Source organism: Triturus cristatus, chromosome 6, assembly GCF_964204655.1.
Source record: "Triturus cristatus chromosome 6, aTriCri1.1, whole genome shotgun sequence".
In the NCBI taxonomy this organism is placed as follows: domain Eukaryota; kingdom Metazoa; phylum Chordata; class Amphibia; order Caudata; family Salamandridae; genus Triturus; species Triturus cristatus.
In genome coordinates, this window is record NC_140589.1 from 1329550109 (window position 1) to 1329568262 (window position 18154).

The following is an 18154-nucleotide window of genomic DNA, read 5'->3' on the forward strand; positions in this document are numbered from 1 at the left end:
TCCATTTTCAGACAAAACCCATAATTGATGCTATTTATCACACCTAATAAATTCAGATCGCCTTAGTATCTAATTTAACATGTGCAATAGATATCACACTCTCTTCCAGGGCATTTGTAATCAGGCCTAATTAGAATTACATAGTGCACAGTACAAAATTGTGCAGCCCTAATGAGCATAATGTTCAATGTTGTTTGGGGAAAAGATATATGCATGCAATATTGTCTCTCCTGAAGGACCATGGCCTTTCCATGTTCTGCTCACTTCGTATTTGTTTAGTTGCTTCATACATTTGTGAGGCTGTGCCAGTATTTTCTGAAAGCATATTTCACTCTGAATGGGCATTCACTGATCTGAATGTTTGTTCTTTGATGCAATGGTACAGACACAGGTTCAAATCTACTTTGTCGGTTCACAAGATCATTATTTTGAATTAATCTAAATTTACCTTTCCAAATGTACATTAGTTTGAGGAATCATACATTCAATTATGTTCCGTTTGACAAGTAATAGACAAATTGCACTATATTGTGGCCTGAAGCGCTTCTTTGTGGGCAGGTAGCAAGCTATTCAGTTGGTTGTGCTTTGTTGGAAAACTGTTGGTTTATAGTGTGACCTGAATGGAAGGAGTATTGGTATCAGCCCTTGGGACTCCTCGGGCGCTCCTGCTGTAATGCAGCTTATATGTGTGTGAAGTGAAGCAAAGATCAGTAAGACACAAAGTCAGCAAGGCTCATAGATAAAATAGTTGTGTTTGTCTTTTACAAGGAGGCATTTTGGTGTGGGGCATGATAACCAGAGGGTTGCTATAATGCAAGCAATATTTCAGATGCACTTAAGCTTGGAGTCAAGAGGAGTGAGAGATGTGAATACCTACTACTAGTGCATAGGTGAGGGACTCAACTTTGTGGGATTGTTAGGATCTGGGACTGCTTTGCAGTAGGGGTGTCACCTTTTACAGAACAATCAGGTATTTACTGCATCACTGAATCTGAGGTGGTTTAGGATGTCTTTTATCTTTGCTGGGAGTGAGTTTTAAAATGTTGCTTTATTGACAGAGAAGGAAGTTCCATCAGTGTGTATCCTCCTGAAGGAAATGACAGAGGGCTGGTGTTCCAGTTTAAAGGCTAGCATTCTAGTCTGTGTGTATCAGTGCAGCTTTACTAAGATGCTCATGTGTGTAATGAAAAGTGCTTTGAAAGAGGAACAACGTATCAAGTATTTTGAGAGCAGGAAATACTAGGGCAAGCCAAGACGAGCCCCTTTGAAGCAGGAGCTGCCCACCTTCTACACAGGGCCTCAAGGCAGACTTCTCATGATCCTCCCTGTTCCAGTTACATTTAGCCGAGGAGACAGCAGCAGAGAACATGGAAGGTAAAGATAGCTTCTTTGGGGAAAGAGGACACCATGGTTAGATATGTCTTGTCTTCAGCAGTAGTTTATAGGGCAGAAGGATATGCTAGCAGGAAGGGCAGTGCTTAAAATGGATAATACTAGGTGAAAATATTTTCAGTCTCTGCGTAATTACTTCCTTCTCATATGAGCCAATATGTCACCTCAGATGAGGTTTAGATTAGGTTAGAAGTGCCCAATTTCCTGCATGCCACAAAAAAGTAGAGGCTAATTTGTCTGCAGCCCAATCTTTTTCTCTTGCTATGATTACTCCAAAGCGTTTTGCAATTGTTCTAATGTAGCCCCATCATTACTACTGTTATTTTGCGACCCAACGTATCTTCCACATGGAAATTCATAATGTCTACTGTCCAGCCAGGTATCCTAGATATTGTATCTTCATTATGCTTGATATACAGGGAACGTTTTGTTATGTACCATATACCTATGTATCTACGAGACAATGTTTATACTATTATTGACTTGCATTGAACTTTATGTTATTTTCCTTGTACTATGTAACTAAGACACTGACCCTGTAAAGCGCTCTGATACCCGCAAGGGTCTAGGGTCGCACTATATAAAACTTTCAAAATAAAAATAAATAAATCATTCTTATTAGAAGGCAGTCGTATGCATCCAAAGTTCTTTATTGGATTACTTCGTCATGCTGGTACTAAACTTCCCCCCAAAAAGTCTTATTTCATACGTCATTTGCTTCACACAAGAATTCAGTACAAATATGCAAACATTATTATAAGTAAACACACAGTCATTCTTCAAGCACTGTTGCAAAATATTTTCAAGAATGTTATTACTATTTAATTATCTGCTCCCGTTTGTGTTCAGGACATGTTGCAGGTTTGGATATTAGCCCTGAGGTGCCATGGCATTTATTCTCTAAACTGCCAAAAATAGTTGAAGGGGCATCACATGTGGATCCCTTGACCCATGCTTAGCTCTGCAAGAGCTACTTATTTGCTGCCCAGTGGCTTGGCATAAGGACTGAAATGTAGTGTAAAGAAAATAAAAGGTCTTTTAAAGCTCTATTTAACACCAATTTAACATCTGATTAGCACCTGTTCAGCATCTGTTTAAGCTTTGTTTAACACCTTTTAACATCTGATGCCTCAGTTCCAGCCAACTTTCAGGGTTGCCTCTCTGCAGTTGCAGGTTGGATGCACAAAAGCTGTGTTTGCTTAAACTGAGATAAATCCGAAATCCTGCTTTTCGTCTCCCCTATCATACAAGATCTGTCCCAACTGTTGCCTTCTGAGATGGGACTCACACCCCCCACCCTCCCTTCCCCATCACCATCCACTACTGCAAAACTCTTGGTGGTCAAGTTAGACAGTGCCCTCTCTTTTAAACCTTTTGTTATTGCCACCACAGGAGCCTGCTTCTCCCTTCCGAAAACATTATGAAAGACTCTCAAATACTTGTCAGAAATATCATTTTTCATGCATTAATCATGTCGAGACTTGATTATGCCAATGTGCTGCTCCTGGGATCTCCTCAAGTATTGTTAAAGAGACTACAACGAGTCCAAAAGGTGGCAGCCAGATACGTTCTGAACATTCCAAAAGACATTCCTTTCGGAATAGTTTAAAAAGACTCCACTGGCTTTCTGTCAAGCAAAAAATAGAATTCAAAGCCTTGACATTAACTTTCAGGGCCACCCAATTGAAAGGCCCTGTCTAAATCTGTGGCAAAATCAAAAGATACCTGTCTCTGAGAGCTCTGCGCTCAGCCAACCATAACCTGCTCTACATTCCCAAGATTAAAAAGACCAGAGCAGGTGGGTGCTTCTCCTTCTTGGCCCCAAAGCTCTGGAATCTTCTACCGGATCAGAGGGACCACATCAAAGAACTCATTCAGGAGCCTCTTAAAAACCCACCTCTTTAGAGAGACATAAACAGAGGAAGGACCAGCCGACATTAGGTCTTCAACTGCGCCTTAACCTCACCTACCGCCTGGGTGCTCCTTTTGGAACAGCTGATTTGCGCTATACAAACATATTTTGTTCATTCATTCTTCCACTTAGGCAAGGGGTACTGAGTGAAGTGAGAATCGAATGGTCAACATCTCTTACCCTTGGTAAGCCTAGATTGACACCTATGTGTGATATGGGGCTATGATAGACAATCAAACGTGTGTGCTCAGTTTCTATCCTTAATGTATATTAGAGCAAATCTTATCAAACAGGGCTTGTGTTTCACACTAAATGACTACTCAAGCATTTCAAATCTAAAATATTTGGTGGGAGTTGTCGCAAAGTACCAAGGAATATTTATTCAACATTCTATGTGCTATAGAGCTAGGATATTTGACAGCCTCCCCCAAACCGCAACAAAGTTGTTTGCTATACTAAAATCATATTCGGAAAATAACATAAAAGTATTGTGTACAGGTAAGTGAAGCATGAACAGAGCAGTAACTAAATAAATGTGCTTAAACTGCATTATTTTTCCAAACCTTCCTTTGGGGGAAGGATGCTCACATATCTTGTAAAAGATTTTTATAGGACTAGTTAGGTTGACACAACTGGCCCAGAGTGTTTGGAGTGTATGATTTGCCAGAGATTGTTATGTAAAATAGAATATGGTGTTTCACATTGCACCAGGTTTACTGGCCTAATGTGTATTAAAATAGAACATTTGTAATTCACTATGCTAAAATTCCTTAAGGGAGAGCCCCAAAATCATGAACAATGTTACTGACTCAATGTGCTTTGAAATGCACTATTTTCTGCATGTTGTCTCACAGAATAACTTAGTGTTTTTATGCACGGCATCAGAAAAACGAAGGGAGCCCCCCATAAGTAATTTTGATTTGGCTCTTATGATATCTCCGCCTCCACTAATCGACGTATTAGCCCCCCCACCCCCTGAAGTTTGAGTCTAGTTGCGCCCCTGTTTCAGTGTATCTATGTATCTTAATTGTGCATGCAAAGTGTAATACACCTGCTTTGTTTTCTTCTAGCGTTGCAACGAACTTAGTGAGACGTCTTTGTGAAAGAGGTAAGCGCGTAATCGGAAAGTTATGTTCTTCACTTGCAAGATTTTTTTTTTAAAGTTTGACCCATGCAACATGACCAATATTATGAGAGTTAAATTAAGATTACTCCTATGTTCCGATTCCCTCCCTTTCTCCATGTGTGCGTACCACACCACCCTGTAGCAGAACGGGAAGCCGTTCCGCGTAGCTTTATAACCAAAGTGCTGCATGTCTGCCATACATTTTAGTTTACCTTATTCTGCCTTCTGGAACCTTCTTCTCTCATGTTCAGCAAAGCCTAAGAGCTATTTTGTTCATGTTTGCTTTCTTCACCTTTAAATCTTTCTCCCAGGCTTGGCAACTTGTGTAGTGGGCTTCTCATTTAAGTCATGCACGTTGTGTCTCCAAATCATTACAGCAGCTGTATTTACATGTATGTTCTGAAGCCTGTGTGTGGGGCATAGTCATTGCTGCACACCTGCAATCTGTATCTATCACCGACACATGGTCTTCCAAGACCGCTTGTTGTGCATGCAGAGCAGGCTATATGCACTTATTTATGCGTGTACACCAAGAAAGGCTTAATTTCAAGGGTCATCAATCCATATGGCTTCACTCGCAAGGCAAAAATTGTAATTGTAATTGCAGTTATATAGCGCTTACTACCCCTGACGGACCGCCAAAGTGCTTTTTGGCGAGTAGCACGCTACTCTGAAACTCAAAAAAGATTAGTGGTAAATTAGTATAGGGAAATATGCAATTCATTTGAGTGGTGGACATGTGAGTCTGGTATTTGGATTGAAAAACAATAGTGGAGGGATAGGTTTGCATTTACATAGCGCTTGTTACCGCTAATGAGGCGGGGAGTAGCACGCTTCTCCGGAACTTAAAAACATGATTGGTGGAGGGAAATATGAAATTAATTTGAGCTGTGGACATGTGAGTCTGTTAGTTGGATTGAAAGTGATAGTGTAGGGATCGAAGAGGGAAGGGTCTAGTCCGTGTTTTTGAAGATCATAGCAGTAGGAGGAGTTTTGGGATGAGTAAAGGGGAGATGGAGAGGGAAGAGTCAGAGAAGGGTTTAGAAAGGCTTGTTTGGGGATGTCAATAGTAAAAGAGGTTTGAGATGATGCAAGGAGGCGTAAAAAGGGTAGAGTCTAGAAATGGTTATTCTGGAGATCATAGTAAAAGAATGCGGTTTGGGATGAGTAAGAGAAGGAAGAGGATATATTGAGAGATGTATAGGGTGAGAAATAAAATATAAATGTAAAATGTAAATGTGTATGTACTTGTATAGCGCACTGCCACCCCCAACGGGGTTATCCTGGCGCTTTCACTCATACCGCTGTGGAACCCTTCCTGGCCTTTCCCTGTGAAATGTCCACTCCTGGGCACCCCCATGGTGAAGGCAGGCATCCCAGCGCTGCTGGGGCCGTTGTGGAGATTAAGCAAGCTATTGCCCAGAGTTGCAGCGTGGGACCCATGATTAGAATAGGCACCAAGGCGAGAATTATCAGGTCCGAGGAAATTGAATCCAAGACCCGCCGAGGCGGGGGATTGAACTCTGGTCCCGGGCCAGAACTCTGCATCAGGGTCTGCCGCTCTAACCATTGAGCCACACTTCTCCACTATAGGGTAGTGCATTGGAAAGAGTAGAAGAATGAGGTTTGGGATGAGTCAGAGAGTGGAGGTAGAGGATATATTGAGAGAGGTATAGGGTGAGAAATAGGGTAGTGCATTGGAAATACTGAATTAGATTAAAGTAATAAATATGAAGATAAAAAAGTGCATGAAAGGTATATATGTATAAGGAAGGTCATATATTTAGTTTAGATTTAACTTCTATTTAATAAACTCAGAAAGTGTTGCTGTACTTTAAGCTAATTTATTTGTTTTCATGATATATATATATATATATATATATATGTGTGTGTAGTGAAGCAATTGTAGATAGTTATAATGTTCTTATTCATGCAGTGACCTATATACATGTTAAACCTAGAATAATATACCCATAAGTAGTATGTACATTTCTTAAGCAGAACTAATATGATGATAAATGATGTTCAAATGAGTAAAATGATGGCACATGGGCAAGAACAGGAGATGTTGACCTGACCATTCGCCGTGAATCTTTTTACAGGCAGGGATCCCACCAACTGCTGTACAAATATAGAAGCACACTCAAGGTTTGTAACCTGGGTACAAACTTTACAATGCCCATATTCTACTTTGTAGGACAAGGAAAGGCACACTTTTGAGCAGGGGATCCCACCCAAAGCCCCTCTCATGTTCTTACTGGCTTCCAAAGGCAGGCGAGCACCAACTGGGCGAGCCCTAGTAAGGTCATGGTCAGTTCCCATTCATACTTGCGCTTTGCACGTGCACTGTCAAACTGAACTGCTTGTCAGGTATTGCTTTTTAAGAAGTATGCTGTATATCTCACAGCACTATAAAAATATGTTCCGAGGTATAACTATATTCGGGTGTGCTGCGTATAGGTAAAAAATGCGAACGCATTACATATTGATTTATTTGTAATGTTCGATTTTGAGCTCACGCGCAATATACTTTACCTAAGGAAAATATTAAAACATAGGCCCATGTACATAACTCATTGTCAACAATAACACATTCAGATGTATTTAAAATATCAACTTTCAAAATAGCCGTATCATTTGAGCAGTATGCAAAATGCCTGGAATGGTTTACCGAGAGCACATGACTAATCCTAAATCAACAACAGTATTCAATATAAATGGATTAGCCGCTAATCCTGGGTTCCGGGTAGAATGCTACTCTCCGTAAAGTGCTTCAATGCCTTGTCATTGGTAGAAAGCACTATATAAATACAATTACAAAACAGTGCGGTAGTTAATGTATAGCGTCATAAACCTCCTTGCTCAGAAATGTTTTATGCCGAGCGTACTGAATCTCAAATCCATGCACATCATGCAGGTGTATCCACTGATAGAATAATTGCAAGTGACAAAATCAGAAAATAAGAAAGAGGTTGACGTATGGATTTGTCAGACTGCTCAAGCTCACACCTGAACAAATGGGAATCCCCACAGCAGAAGGGTTACATTTACAAAATATTTCTCAAGCTCTAAATTAGATTTTAAAGTCTGTAATTTCGTGTTTTTTGCAAGGCATGAACTGCACAACAATAGGAAGGAGTTTTCCTTCTGTATCTTTTCAAAGATGCAGTTGGTGTAATTTAGGGTGACCATTTTTCCTTTTTTTTTTTTTTTGCCGGACTTATTGTGCACATGTAGACACTTTGGGTGCACAGACGCTGACATTGGTTGGGGAGCGGGGAAATTATAAGTCGCAAAACGCTTTTTTAAGTTGAATTCTGTAGCCCCCTCCTCTAAATGAGGTCCTTTTAAAATATATCACTCAGCCAGATATTGAGCTTATCAAATTTTATTACTGTCTCATACTGTAGTTGGGTTATAGCCCCTTATCCACATTCTGGAGTAAGCACTGAATGCTTGGTATTGGCACTTTTAGAGAGACGCGTTTCCAAAATAAGTACTTCCATCATGCAAATTATATGAGATAGTGTTAAAACCTGAAACGCCAATGGTAAGCAACACTATCCACCATGGATTCTGCCCAGTAGCCCACTATTGCCCCATGACCTAAAGTAAAACTTTTCCACTTTCGGCTTTTTCCCCTTTATATGAAAACACTGGCTGCCTGTGTCCTGACAGGCAGCTACCTTTGGGCAGCAAAAAGCAGGATGTTTGGAGTACCACACTAGCCAAGTGCAGCCAATGGGACAGACAAACCAAATGATGGACAAACCTAGAAATTGGAAGCTTGTCCACCCTAGTGCAACTTACATATGTAAATAAAGGCGGAAAGCCGATGGTAGGCCAGTGGAACCAAGTGAGGAGATTCTGAATTTTCCCCATATGAATCAAGTGAGCGGATTTTTAGTGCACCGAATGCCAGTTCAGTCCATTGTAAGCACACTGCTTTAAGTGAAGTGGACAGTAGCTAATGCTGACTTCTGTACAGTTCAAACATCCTCTCTGACTCCATACTAATCTTAGTCCAGGAGCGTCATGGGCCCGATTGACAGACTGCAGCACATAAAGAACTAACTTACTACAAAATGCAATTCACAACCCTACAACCAGAGCCCTTTGCTTCTCCTATCTTTTCTGTGTAGAGGTCGTTGCCATGCATGTGGTGATCTCCACACACTTCTGTATACATTTTAGCAGTAAATGTCGGAGGAACAAGGATTAATGAATGGGAAATACTAAACTATGGGAAGGGTTTAAGTACTTTCAGGATGGTTTTTGGAGGGACATGCTAAAAACACACACACACACACATACACCACCCCACCCCTACCCCTTTTACAGCCCTAAAGCCGTCACAACAGGTGTAAATGTGCCCAGGATTGGAGTAAGTTGAGCCCCACACATGGCCACACTCAATCCCATAGAAACCAATAGAGACGGGGAATTCAAATGACACCCTATAGGAAATAATGTCAAATTAGTTCAACATTTTAAATTATAAAGTCAACTATATTTTAAATGCATTAAAATAATGTATTAGCACTACAATTTTTTTACTTCTATTATTAAACTTTAAAAAATTCCTTAAATTGTAAGCTATTTTTGTTAATGTTCCTAATTAAATATGTAACGTTTAACCTAGGTTATTAAATATTGAATAAAAATAAAAATGCTGGAGAGTGCGAATATGTTTGTTATTGTTTAAAAATATTTATAAAATTAACTAATACATTCATTGAATTATTCAATGAACATTTAATTTAAGGAGTTAATATGCTGTAAAATGTAATTTTATTATTTCCAGGTTAATAATAATAAATATCTTAAATTAATCTGCATGCATATTATGCATTAAAATACATAGATATATAAAAAAATTAAACGTTATCAAATGTCCATAGCTTCCCTATAGGTTACTCTCTATCTCCTGGTGGTGGTCTCCGCCGTAGTCGCAGATATGTTCGCCCTATTGAGTGGAACGTACAATACAATCATAATGTTATTTGTACTAAATTTACAGTCTTAAATACCATAGTGGGAGGCTCCACCCTCTCATTGGAGTGGGGTGAAGACTTGTCAGTTTGCACCTATGTGTAAATCTTCTGTCGGAATGCGTGAATAGCAAAAAAGGGGAGAGTTACTCCTAGGTTTAGTAGTAGATATACAAGAGTAAATATAGACTTGAATATTTTGCTTTGTGAATCAGGACCATTGTATGTAACACCTTCTTATTCATGACGGTTTTCTCTGTAGCAGAATTAAAAAATATTTTAGATAGTTTGGAGATTATAATGACTTTGGACTTTTCAAACAACGTGGTGCTACATCTGCAGGAACAAGCAAGGCTGGCCATTTTGGTGCTTCCCAGTGCGCTGTACCTTTGGCTCGATTGGCTGCCATAGCCCTGGCCTGAAAGCAACCAAAGTAATTTTGATAGACTGTTAACTGGCACACAAACAGTGATGGGAATCATATCCTCGCACAGAATTTAAAACTGATCATATTTGTTTTTTCAAATTATTCAATACGAACATTTGCTTATTGGTCAACACTGTATCTGATTGGCATGGTATCTTCTGGCGTACAAATATTGGTCTGCATTACAACCAGGTTTTTAGGTCTAGCCTACGAACTGCTCTAGCCTCATGTGATTAAAAAATGTATAATACAAGTATATATTTTTTTTAACTTAAAGGGCCTTTAGTCAGCCCGTTTCCTCCATTGGTCTTCTCAGCTGTCAATCACATGTTTCCGGCCACCATAGCATTCGACATGGGGCATTGGTTGAGCCCAGCTCAGCCATTGGTTCTCTTGCTGTGTGGTTTATGGTCTCTTTCCTGATGACATACGCATATGTGACTAAAAATAAGTAAGGACACCTCACTGCGAGGGTGGTGGGCCAGTAATTTACTGTGTTGGTGCTTTTTTTCTTTCTATTTTTTTATCCTTTATTTATTTTAGTTTTAAGCCAGCCTTATGTGTTTAAACAATTTCTTCATGTTACCATAATTCAGAGTCTATAGTACTCCTTCTTTGCTCCAGTAAGATTCATATTTTCCTGTGACGTTCATTAACTAAGATTTCTGGAAAGTACACCTCTTGCTAGGAAGCAATCATGCTTTTCTATAAAAACTATATGTCTTGGTTAATTTTTTTAATTTCAGATTTACATTGATGGCGACCATCTTTAGGTAGAACATGTGTTCTTCTTTTTCTTTTAATTTTATCGTATAGGCTTGCAATAAATAATTAGAAATAATGTAACCATCACACCCACTTGCCAAGGTCAGACCAAGTGGCTTTGCCAATGTTTGTTATTTTTTGTGGCACACTATTTTTTATACGTACCTTCATGATTATTATACTTCATCCAATATATTTCTCCTGACAACTGTGGCATTTCATGAAGTGATTAAATAATTAATAAGTAACCCATGAAATCCTATACAATCTTGGGTTTTAAGCTACTTAGGGGCCGATTCCGATCGGGGTCGGAAGGGCACAGAACGCGATCCGGCTGGAAAAACTACGAGCCGTACGCGTCTTTTCCAGCCTACTCGTACAGCTGTACGAGCGAGCAAGTACGATGCGAGCTACGCGAGATTCACCGACCGTTTCCGGGTCCGAACCGCTCCGTAAGGCTCGGTCGGAAGCTAAACGTGGCGTGCAATGGATGCGATTTACAACCGAGCCAGTACGATGCACGCGTCGGACAGCCTGTGTGAGCCGGAGTCGGGCTTCGGGGGTCCGCGTCGGACCCCCTGACACCCACAGCCCTACGACTCGGACACAGGGGGAGACCTATGGGTCTCCCCAACACAGGCATGTACGGTGCGGATGGCACCGACGCGTACCCACTGTAGGGGACGCACTTGTTCGAGACATACCCATTCAGTCAATGGGAGCGCATGTACGCGTCGTACAACTGGCTCCCATTGACTTCTATGGGAGTCCGACCGAACCGAGTCCGACAGCATACGTGCGCCTCGTACTTGCTCGGTCGGACTGTAGGGATCCGACTCGGTCGGAGTGCTTTCCGACCCGGATCGGAATCGGCCCCTATGTGTCACAAATGTTGGTGTAACACGCACCACTTTGACCCATTTGTTGGAGGGGAGAACCCAACGAACACCCTTTGGAGAAGACATGTTTGCTCTTAACCACTATCACTACAGTGTTTTGGTTTTGTCTCACTCATTATCTCTCATGCTCTCTCGCTAACTTGCTCTCTCTTCGTCTCTCTCTCTTCTCTCTTTCTCTAGCTCTCACCACTCTCTCTCGCGGTATGTCTAGCACTCTTCATTTATCATGATGGTTTTACCTTATTCCATTTGGGCTTCTGCCAAAACAGCACCAAGATGACTTACATTGGTGCTATAACATAAAATTATACATTTCATTGACTAAGTGTGTTGGTAATTGATTGTGAGGTGATGTCAGAAAAGTGATTATGGCTTTAGCTAGTAGACAGCAATTATGTATTTCTTAAGTTTTTTTTTATTTCTGCCCTGGTTCAGTGCAATAAAGCCCCACTCCACCCTAACTTTTCTGCTCTTTTTGTCGTTTCATGCCCCCATAATTCTCATGCAAGGCCTGCCCTTGACATTACACACATATAAAACCATACACACATGTATGCACTCTCTCTCTCTTCCCAGTGCAATGATGCCCCACTCCAGCCTACCCCTTCTGCTCTTTCTGTCATTCCATGCCCCACAATTCTCTCCATACTTGAAACCCTTTGTCACCAGCCATTCTGTTCTTCCCTCAGATTGTCGGTGTCTGTCCACCACCACTGTAAAACACAAAAACAAACACCACTGCCACAAATACATCACCACATCCAGTTACAAAGAAAACCATGTTCACCTGAGGTAGCCCAGTCCTAATGGCTTTACAAATGCTTGTCTTAATTCACATTTATGCTAGTCTACTTGGTAGCTATATTGATCTTTCTGCTGACAATTTAATACCATTTTTGTAAAATCCACAAAACGTTCCATCGCCCAGGTAACCAACAGATGTTCTGTAGTGGTGGAGAACGCACATGGCCTTTTGTTTCTCCTCACACCATTAAACCTCTAGAAATCTTAACCCTTCCCTGATTGGGCATATGTTGCAGGGAAGGAATAGCGTGTATGCAACATGAGTGCCTCAGGCATGGAGACGGCCATTCCGTGTAACGTAGCCGTGCCTAGTGTCACTCGTCTTGGGTTAGACTATCTTACATGTATCTTTTCCAGGTATTACTACATTTACTGAGATATTCATGCAAATTTTCAGGTAAGGCTCTAGTTCCTTGATCCTTGTGCTTCTTGGACGTTAGAGTTGTGGTGAGGCACCTGGCCCCTAATTAAAACTGCCCATAAACAAGAAGTCTTTCAGTAAAAGGAACAGCCCTTTCTTGGGGGCTGAAGTGACAGCTTCTCATAGCTACGGGTATGTTTGTCTTCTATGTTACAGTTTGTTGGCGACAAAGTGATACAAATGCACTTAGATTCTTTCAACAAACTGACAACACAACAAGGTATCTTCATTAGCAAACCCAGTCATTGTGCTTTCTAGATAACTCTGGAAATCTGTAAATGACTGGAGAGCGCCCTAATCTCCTCTGTGATTTACCCTAGTCTGAGGTGGTGGAAATCAAGTGGCCATTAACCATAATCTGTAAGCGAAGCAGACCCAATGATGCCCAGCGAGAATGAATTATAAAAATAGCATTAGTCCTTCCATCATGGGTACTTCCTTAAAGCCCCCAATAAAATGTCATATCTGATTAGCCTGGGAAATGTCAGTGGGGAAAGCGAGGCACTGGAGTATGTGAAGAAGAGCAGAAGAGAAAGAGTACACGAAGTGGCTGGGGAGCAGAGTGTAGTTAGTGGCGATAATCAAAGGAGGTTTGGATGGGATGAAGAAAAATACATTTCAGGTGGAGATGAGCAAGTAACTCTTAATTATGACATTGGAAATAGCACATGGTGTGGCTGTAGGAGATACAGTGAAGTGTGCATGATGGGTCGGAGACTATGACTAGTAGTGGTGGAGAGAGAGCTCCAGGAAAGAATGGAGGCAAGAGTTTGTCTGAAGAGGGAGCAAAATTAAAATACATTTCCAATGGAGATTTGGATGCAACAAGAGTGAGGTAGATGTAGCGCCCTTACATACCAGTTCATTTTGGAAGTGTTCAATATTGTAAAAAAAATATTTTTTAAAAACCTAACTATATCTGACATCTGCTCTGAATAAAGTGTCACAATAACTGTCACACATAGATCATGGAAATGTCTCATGTACCCATACTGCACATTAATGAGTGTCACACATAAGCAGTTTGAAGAATTGGCAGCCCTGGATCAGGCCCAACTGGGCGGAGTCCCCTCTCCACTTTCTCTGGTGTCTCAGTAACACATTGCATTGGAAAAAGGGTCATTTTGCTATTCCTTGACTGTTTTTCTTTGATGGTTGATCCTTAAGATGTACTGCATTTGGGGACATCCTGTTATGCAGATAGAGTAAGTAAGTAAGTACAGATATTTCTGAAGTGCAACGTATGCCGAGGCGTCTTGGCGCTTGAAAGCAATGCTTTTATTAAGTTGGGAGAAGAATTACTTAAAGGAAAAGAGCCAGGTTTTAAGCAGCTTCCTAAAAGAACGTCTGTTAGATTGAGATCTAATAGAGGAAGGCAAGGCATTCCAAAGTTTGGCCGCCTGGTAGGAAAGGCTCCTGCCACCCCACTTAGCCTTTCTAAGGGAGTTCTTTGAACTTTAAGTTGTTTCTGGTTAATTAAAACCAGTCCAAACCACAGTGAACATGTTAAGAAAAGAATATGTTTATTATTAAATGCCGAAATGTTTCCTACCTAGCTATATTGCGCAGTCTGATAAAACATTTGAAAACCCATTTGTTTAAACATTTACTATAAAATATTTCATTTGTTCTTTGTTCTGTTGACATCCCATTCTCAACAGTGTGGTCTTTTGAGTCACCCTAGTTTGTAAATCAGGTTTCTGACATGATGCAAAGTTTCTTTGCATCATGTTGCTCAAATATATTAAACCTTTATCCTTTATAGTTTACTTGATTTTATAGAACGATGTTCTGTTTTCTCAATTATGACTGTTATTTTTTTTCAGAAACGCCTCCAGAAGCTCTGATACTGGAATCTCCATTCACCAATATACGTGAAGAGGCTAAAAGTCACCCTTTTTCAGTGGTAGGTGTAGTTAGTTTTTTGTCTCTGAAGAAACTTTATAGGTGGTGATGGGTATGTATGTTCTTTTAAACCCGCTTTCAAATTTCTTATTTAAAAATCTTTAAAGATTTTATGGAATATGGTCTTCTGGCATTCTTTTACCCTTTCCCAGTCAGACTGTCAGAATGTACCTAGAAACTGGTGAGGCACTGAAACCTTACATTGATGGGGTGATGAAAGTAGATGTTCCTAAATGCTTTGCTATTTGTAGACTTTGATTATCGATTTGCTCATTTATAACACCGGGTAATCTCAATTCGTCAACAAAAGCTTCCCAAGTGCTTCTACCCTGATAGGTAGGAGGAACTCCCATTGTTTTTGGTGGAGGTTGATTGTGTTTGTTTCTGTACCAATGAAATCAGAACCTATGCTTTGCTGTAGCAGGCATGGTTAGGCCTTGGGTGAATTGCCTGCACATTTTCCATAATGAAGGAGCTCTAGGCAAGGTTTCTTTTTTCTTTCTCAATGACTGTTTGCTTTATTTAAAGGACTCTTCAATAATATCTGTTTGAAGCGTGGCAAATATAATTACTACAATGCATATAGATGGTGGAGAGCATTATATAATGTTAAATGCATATATCATCCTACTTAGGCCCCCATAAAACCTTATGTACCCACATGTCTTTCATAAATATCAAATTTGCAGAGTGTAGTATTCAATGCATTACTATTGTTGAGTATTTTGAGGGAAAATGTACCTGTTGAGTAGAATGTACTGCACCTCCCGAAACCTTGAGTCCAAAACAGAAGTACCAAGGCCAATGAAGTGTGGAAAGGAATTTCCTTCTTTTATTGCGAACTCTTGTATAAAGGAAAGCCCTGGTAAGTAGTTTCCGTTAAAAAGGATGGAGACAACATGCCCATACAAGGTGATATGCATTATCTTGCAATAAATGTTTCCGGGCTGGCGCACCTTATTCATTTTAAACCATTTTTATTGGCATTGTTTGGTTTTCCATGCTCATATCGTGTTGTGTCGTCATTGCAAGCTAAACATAATAACTGTAATGCATTTATTCATGTAAACCGTGTTTCTTAGAATTTACACCCGCACCTTTTGAAACATGGCGGTGATGATGGTATTTCTAAGTGGTTCTTTATTTAAAGGTAAACCATGTTTATACAAACCAAACGATCCACTGGAGGTATCGAAGACAGTGCTGGTCAACGAGATGATATTAATTGCAATATTGTGTATCCTTCTAGTTATGTGTAGTAGCCGGATTGGCACCCATGGCTGGAAGTTTAATTACTATTATGTAACCTCTTATTATTATTATTTTTTTTTATAGTGTTTTATATAGCGTGAACTTGACCCGAATCGGGTATCAGAGCCCTTTACATAGCACTAGTTGCATTACATGAGGACAAGTTAATTTTTGTTAGGCACGGGGAGATTAAGTGATTTGCCAAGAATCACAGGATGTTCAGCATCATTGCCGAGACTCGCACCCAGTTCCCCAGATTCGAGGTCGACCGCCCTAGCCGTTAAGCCAACTCCTCTCCCCAATGGGGTTACATGTGTGCCTTGGGTTTTGCATGTTCTTTTTTCAGTATTTCGCATTGGGGAAATAGTTTGGTGTATAATTCACTCCCAGTTTGTGTCAATTCACCTTTGTGATACTGTCTATTAACTTCCATACTAGCGCTGTAACGGATCTGACTCTGTACCAAGAGATTTCATTTCGCTGATCAGCCGATTTTCTTCTCAGTTTTCTGTCTTCCTTTGTGTGTTGTGTAATGCTACACTTTTGGCTTATTTCTTGACTCTGCTTTTCTACTGTGTTAGGCTAGGTGCTCTTGGGAGGGTAGGCTCACCTTGAGCTCTTTTTTATTTATTTGAAGTTGTTTGGGTGCAAGGTTTTATGATTGCACAGGAGTATCTTATTTTTTGTTAAGATTATGTGTAACAAAACAGTTCATCTGTTTACTAAGTATTTTCGTGAAGCAACACAATTAAAAATGTACAGGGTAAAATTATAAGGACCCTTCCTACGTAATGTATAATGGTCAACATGTTTCTTCTTCTTTTGATTGCCCTATGGTTTATATGCATTCTTTGGGACCTTGTCGAAGCAATGTCCTATGCTTTCTCCATAGTTCTCTTAAGTGTGTAAAGAATCTGTGAGGGCAATATAAAGAAAGAATTACCTTACAGTGGATTGCACCAAGGTCTTCTTGCTAATTTGAAATTATATATGTACACATAGGGCCTCATTGCGATGTCAGGCAGAAACCAAACCGCCCGATTCCTTGTCGGATTCGGTTCCGACGGACTCGTGGTCGGCAGTTCTGATCGACCGATTATGAAGCTTTCAAACACCGTTCGGAAGGACTACCATTGACTTCAATGGTAGCCTGTGTTCTGACCAACAACACAGGCCCCTACGGGGAAAATGGGTGTCTGCGGAAAACCTTGCACCCTGTGGCGGGCACCCCATGGTGCTCGCCACACTGTGCATGGTTTTACAGGGGGGTCCCTTGGGTAACCCAACACCCAACTAGAGTTCTCAGGATGAAGGGGGGTCTGCTAGGGGCCCCCAAAGCCAGTTTCCGACAGCCTTTTTGTGTCGGACAGACTGAGTGGGAAAGGCTGTCGGAATCTGATATCGTGATCAGTCGGTCGGAAATGCAGTCCGTAGAGCTGTACGAATTGGCTCAGACCAACTCAGACTCTCCGAATGCCAGTCAGAACCTATTCGGAAGGACCTAACGGTTCCCCAGCATCGTAATCGGTTGGTCGGAATTGTGTCCGACCGAGTCGGGTGGATAGGTTCCGGTACGGTCTAGGAGATTTTGACCGCCGGTCGGAGGCTTTCCGACTGACATTATAATGAGGCCCATAGTCTTGGGGCAGGGCCTCTGGCGAGTTAGTCAACATGGGTTTTTCCTTATTCATTATCGCTGTAGATGCATCTACAGTGCACCTGCTGCCACCCGTCCTGACTGAGTGCGAGTGTGTGGAGGGCCCATACTTCATGGAGACGAAGCCTCAAATGGGTCATGATGCCACTAGCCTCACTCAGCAGTGACAATAAATCGCTTATTAATCTACACGTCTGCTTACATGGTTTATACCATGGTGTGATGGCATGTGTAGCAATCATAGACAAAGGTATTTAACCAGAACAAGGAACATTTTCACTGTAGTTATAAATGCAATTATTTTATCATGTATTGTCATGACCACTAAATCGTTTCCATAATTCATGAGAATGCATTATCTCCACTAATTTTGGATGTTATCTTTTGGGGTGGATAGAGTAGTGTCAGCCTTATTTCCTTCCCTCGAGCGAAGTAAAATCTAGGCATTTCACTGCATTTAGATTAAGAAAACACCAAAACACTTTCCTTAGCTTACACTGTTCCTTGTTTAATTAGTACCATCCTCCTGAGAGGTAAATAAAACCGAAACATACTAATTTCAACACGGGCCTATTGTTAGCTGAAACATCTAGACATAACTTTT

General features: G+C 40.8%; 1 protein-coding gene across 2 annotated transcripts in view; it reads left to right on the forward strand.

Annotated features, from left to right (window-relative positions):
- Positions 1-18154, forward strand: part of ABHD12 (abhydrolase domain containing 12, lysophospholipase) — a 487344-nt gene that overhangs the window by 393118 nt on the left and 76072 nt on the right. For both annotated transcript variants that reach the window (XM_085612333.1, XM_085612332.1), the window contains 2 exons: positions 4375-4412; positions 14564-14643. In XM_085612333.1, coding sequence (XP_085468459.1) covers positions 4375-4412; positions 14564-14643 — 118 coding nt within the window. The remainder of the gene's footprint in view (positions 1-4374; positions 4413-14563; positions 14644-18154) is intronic.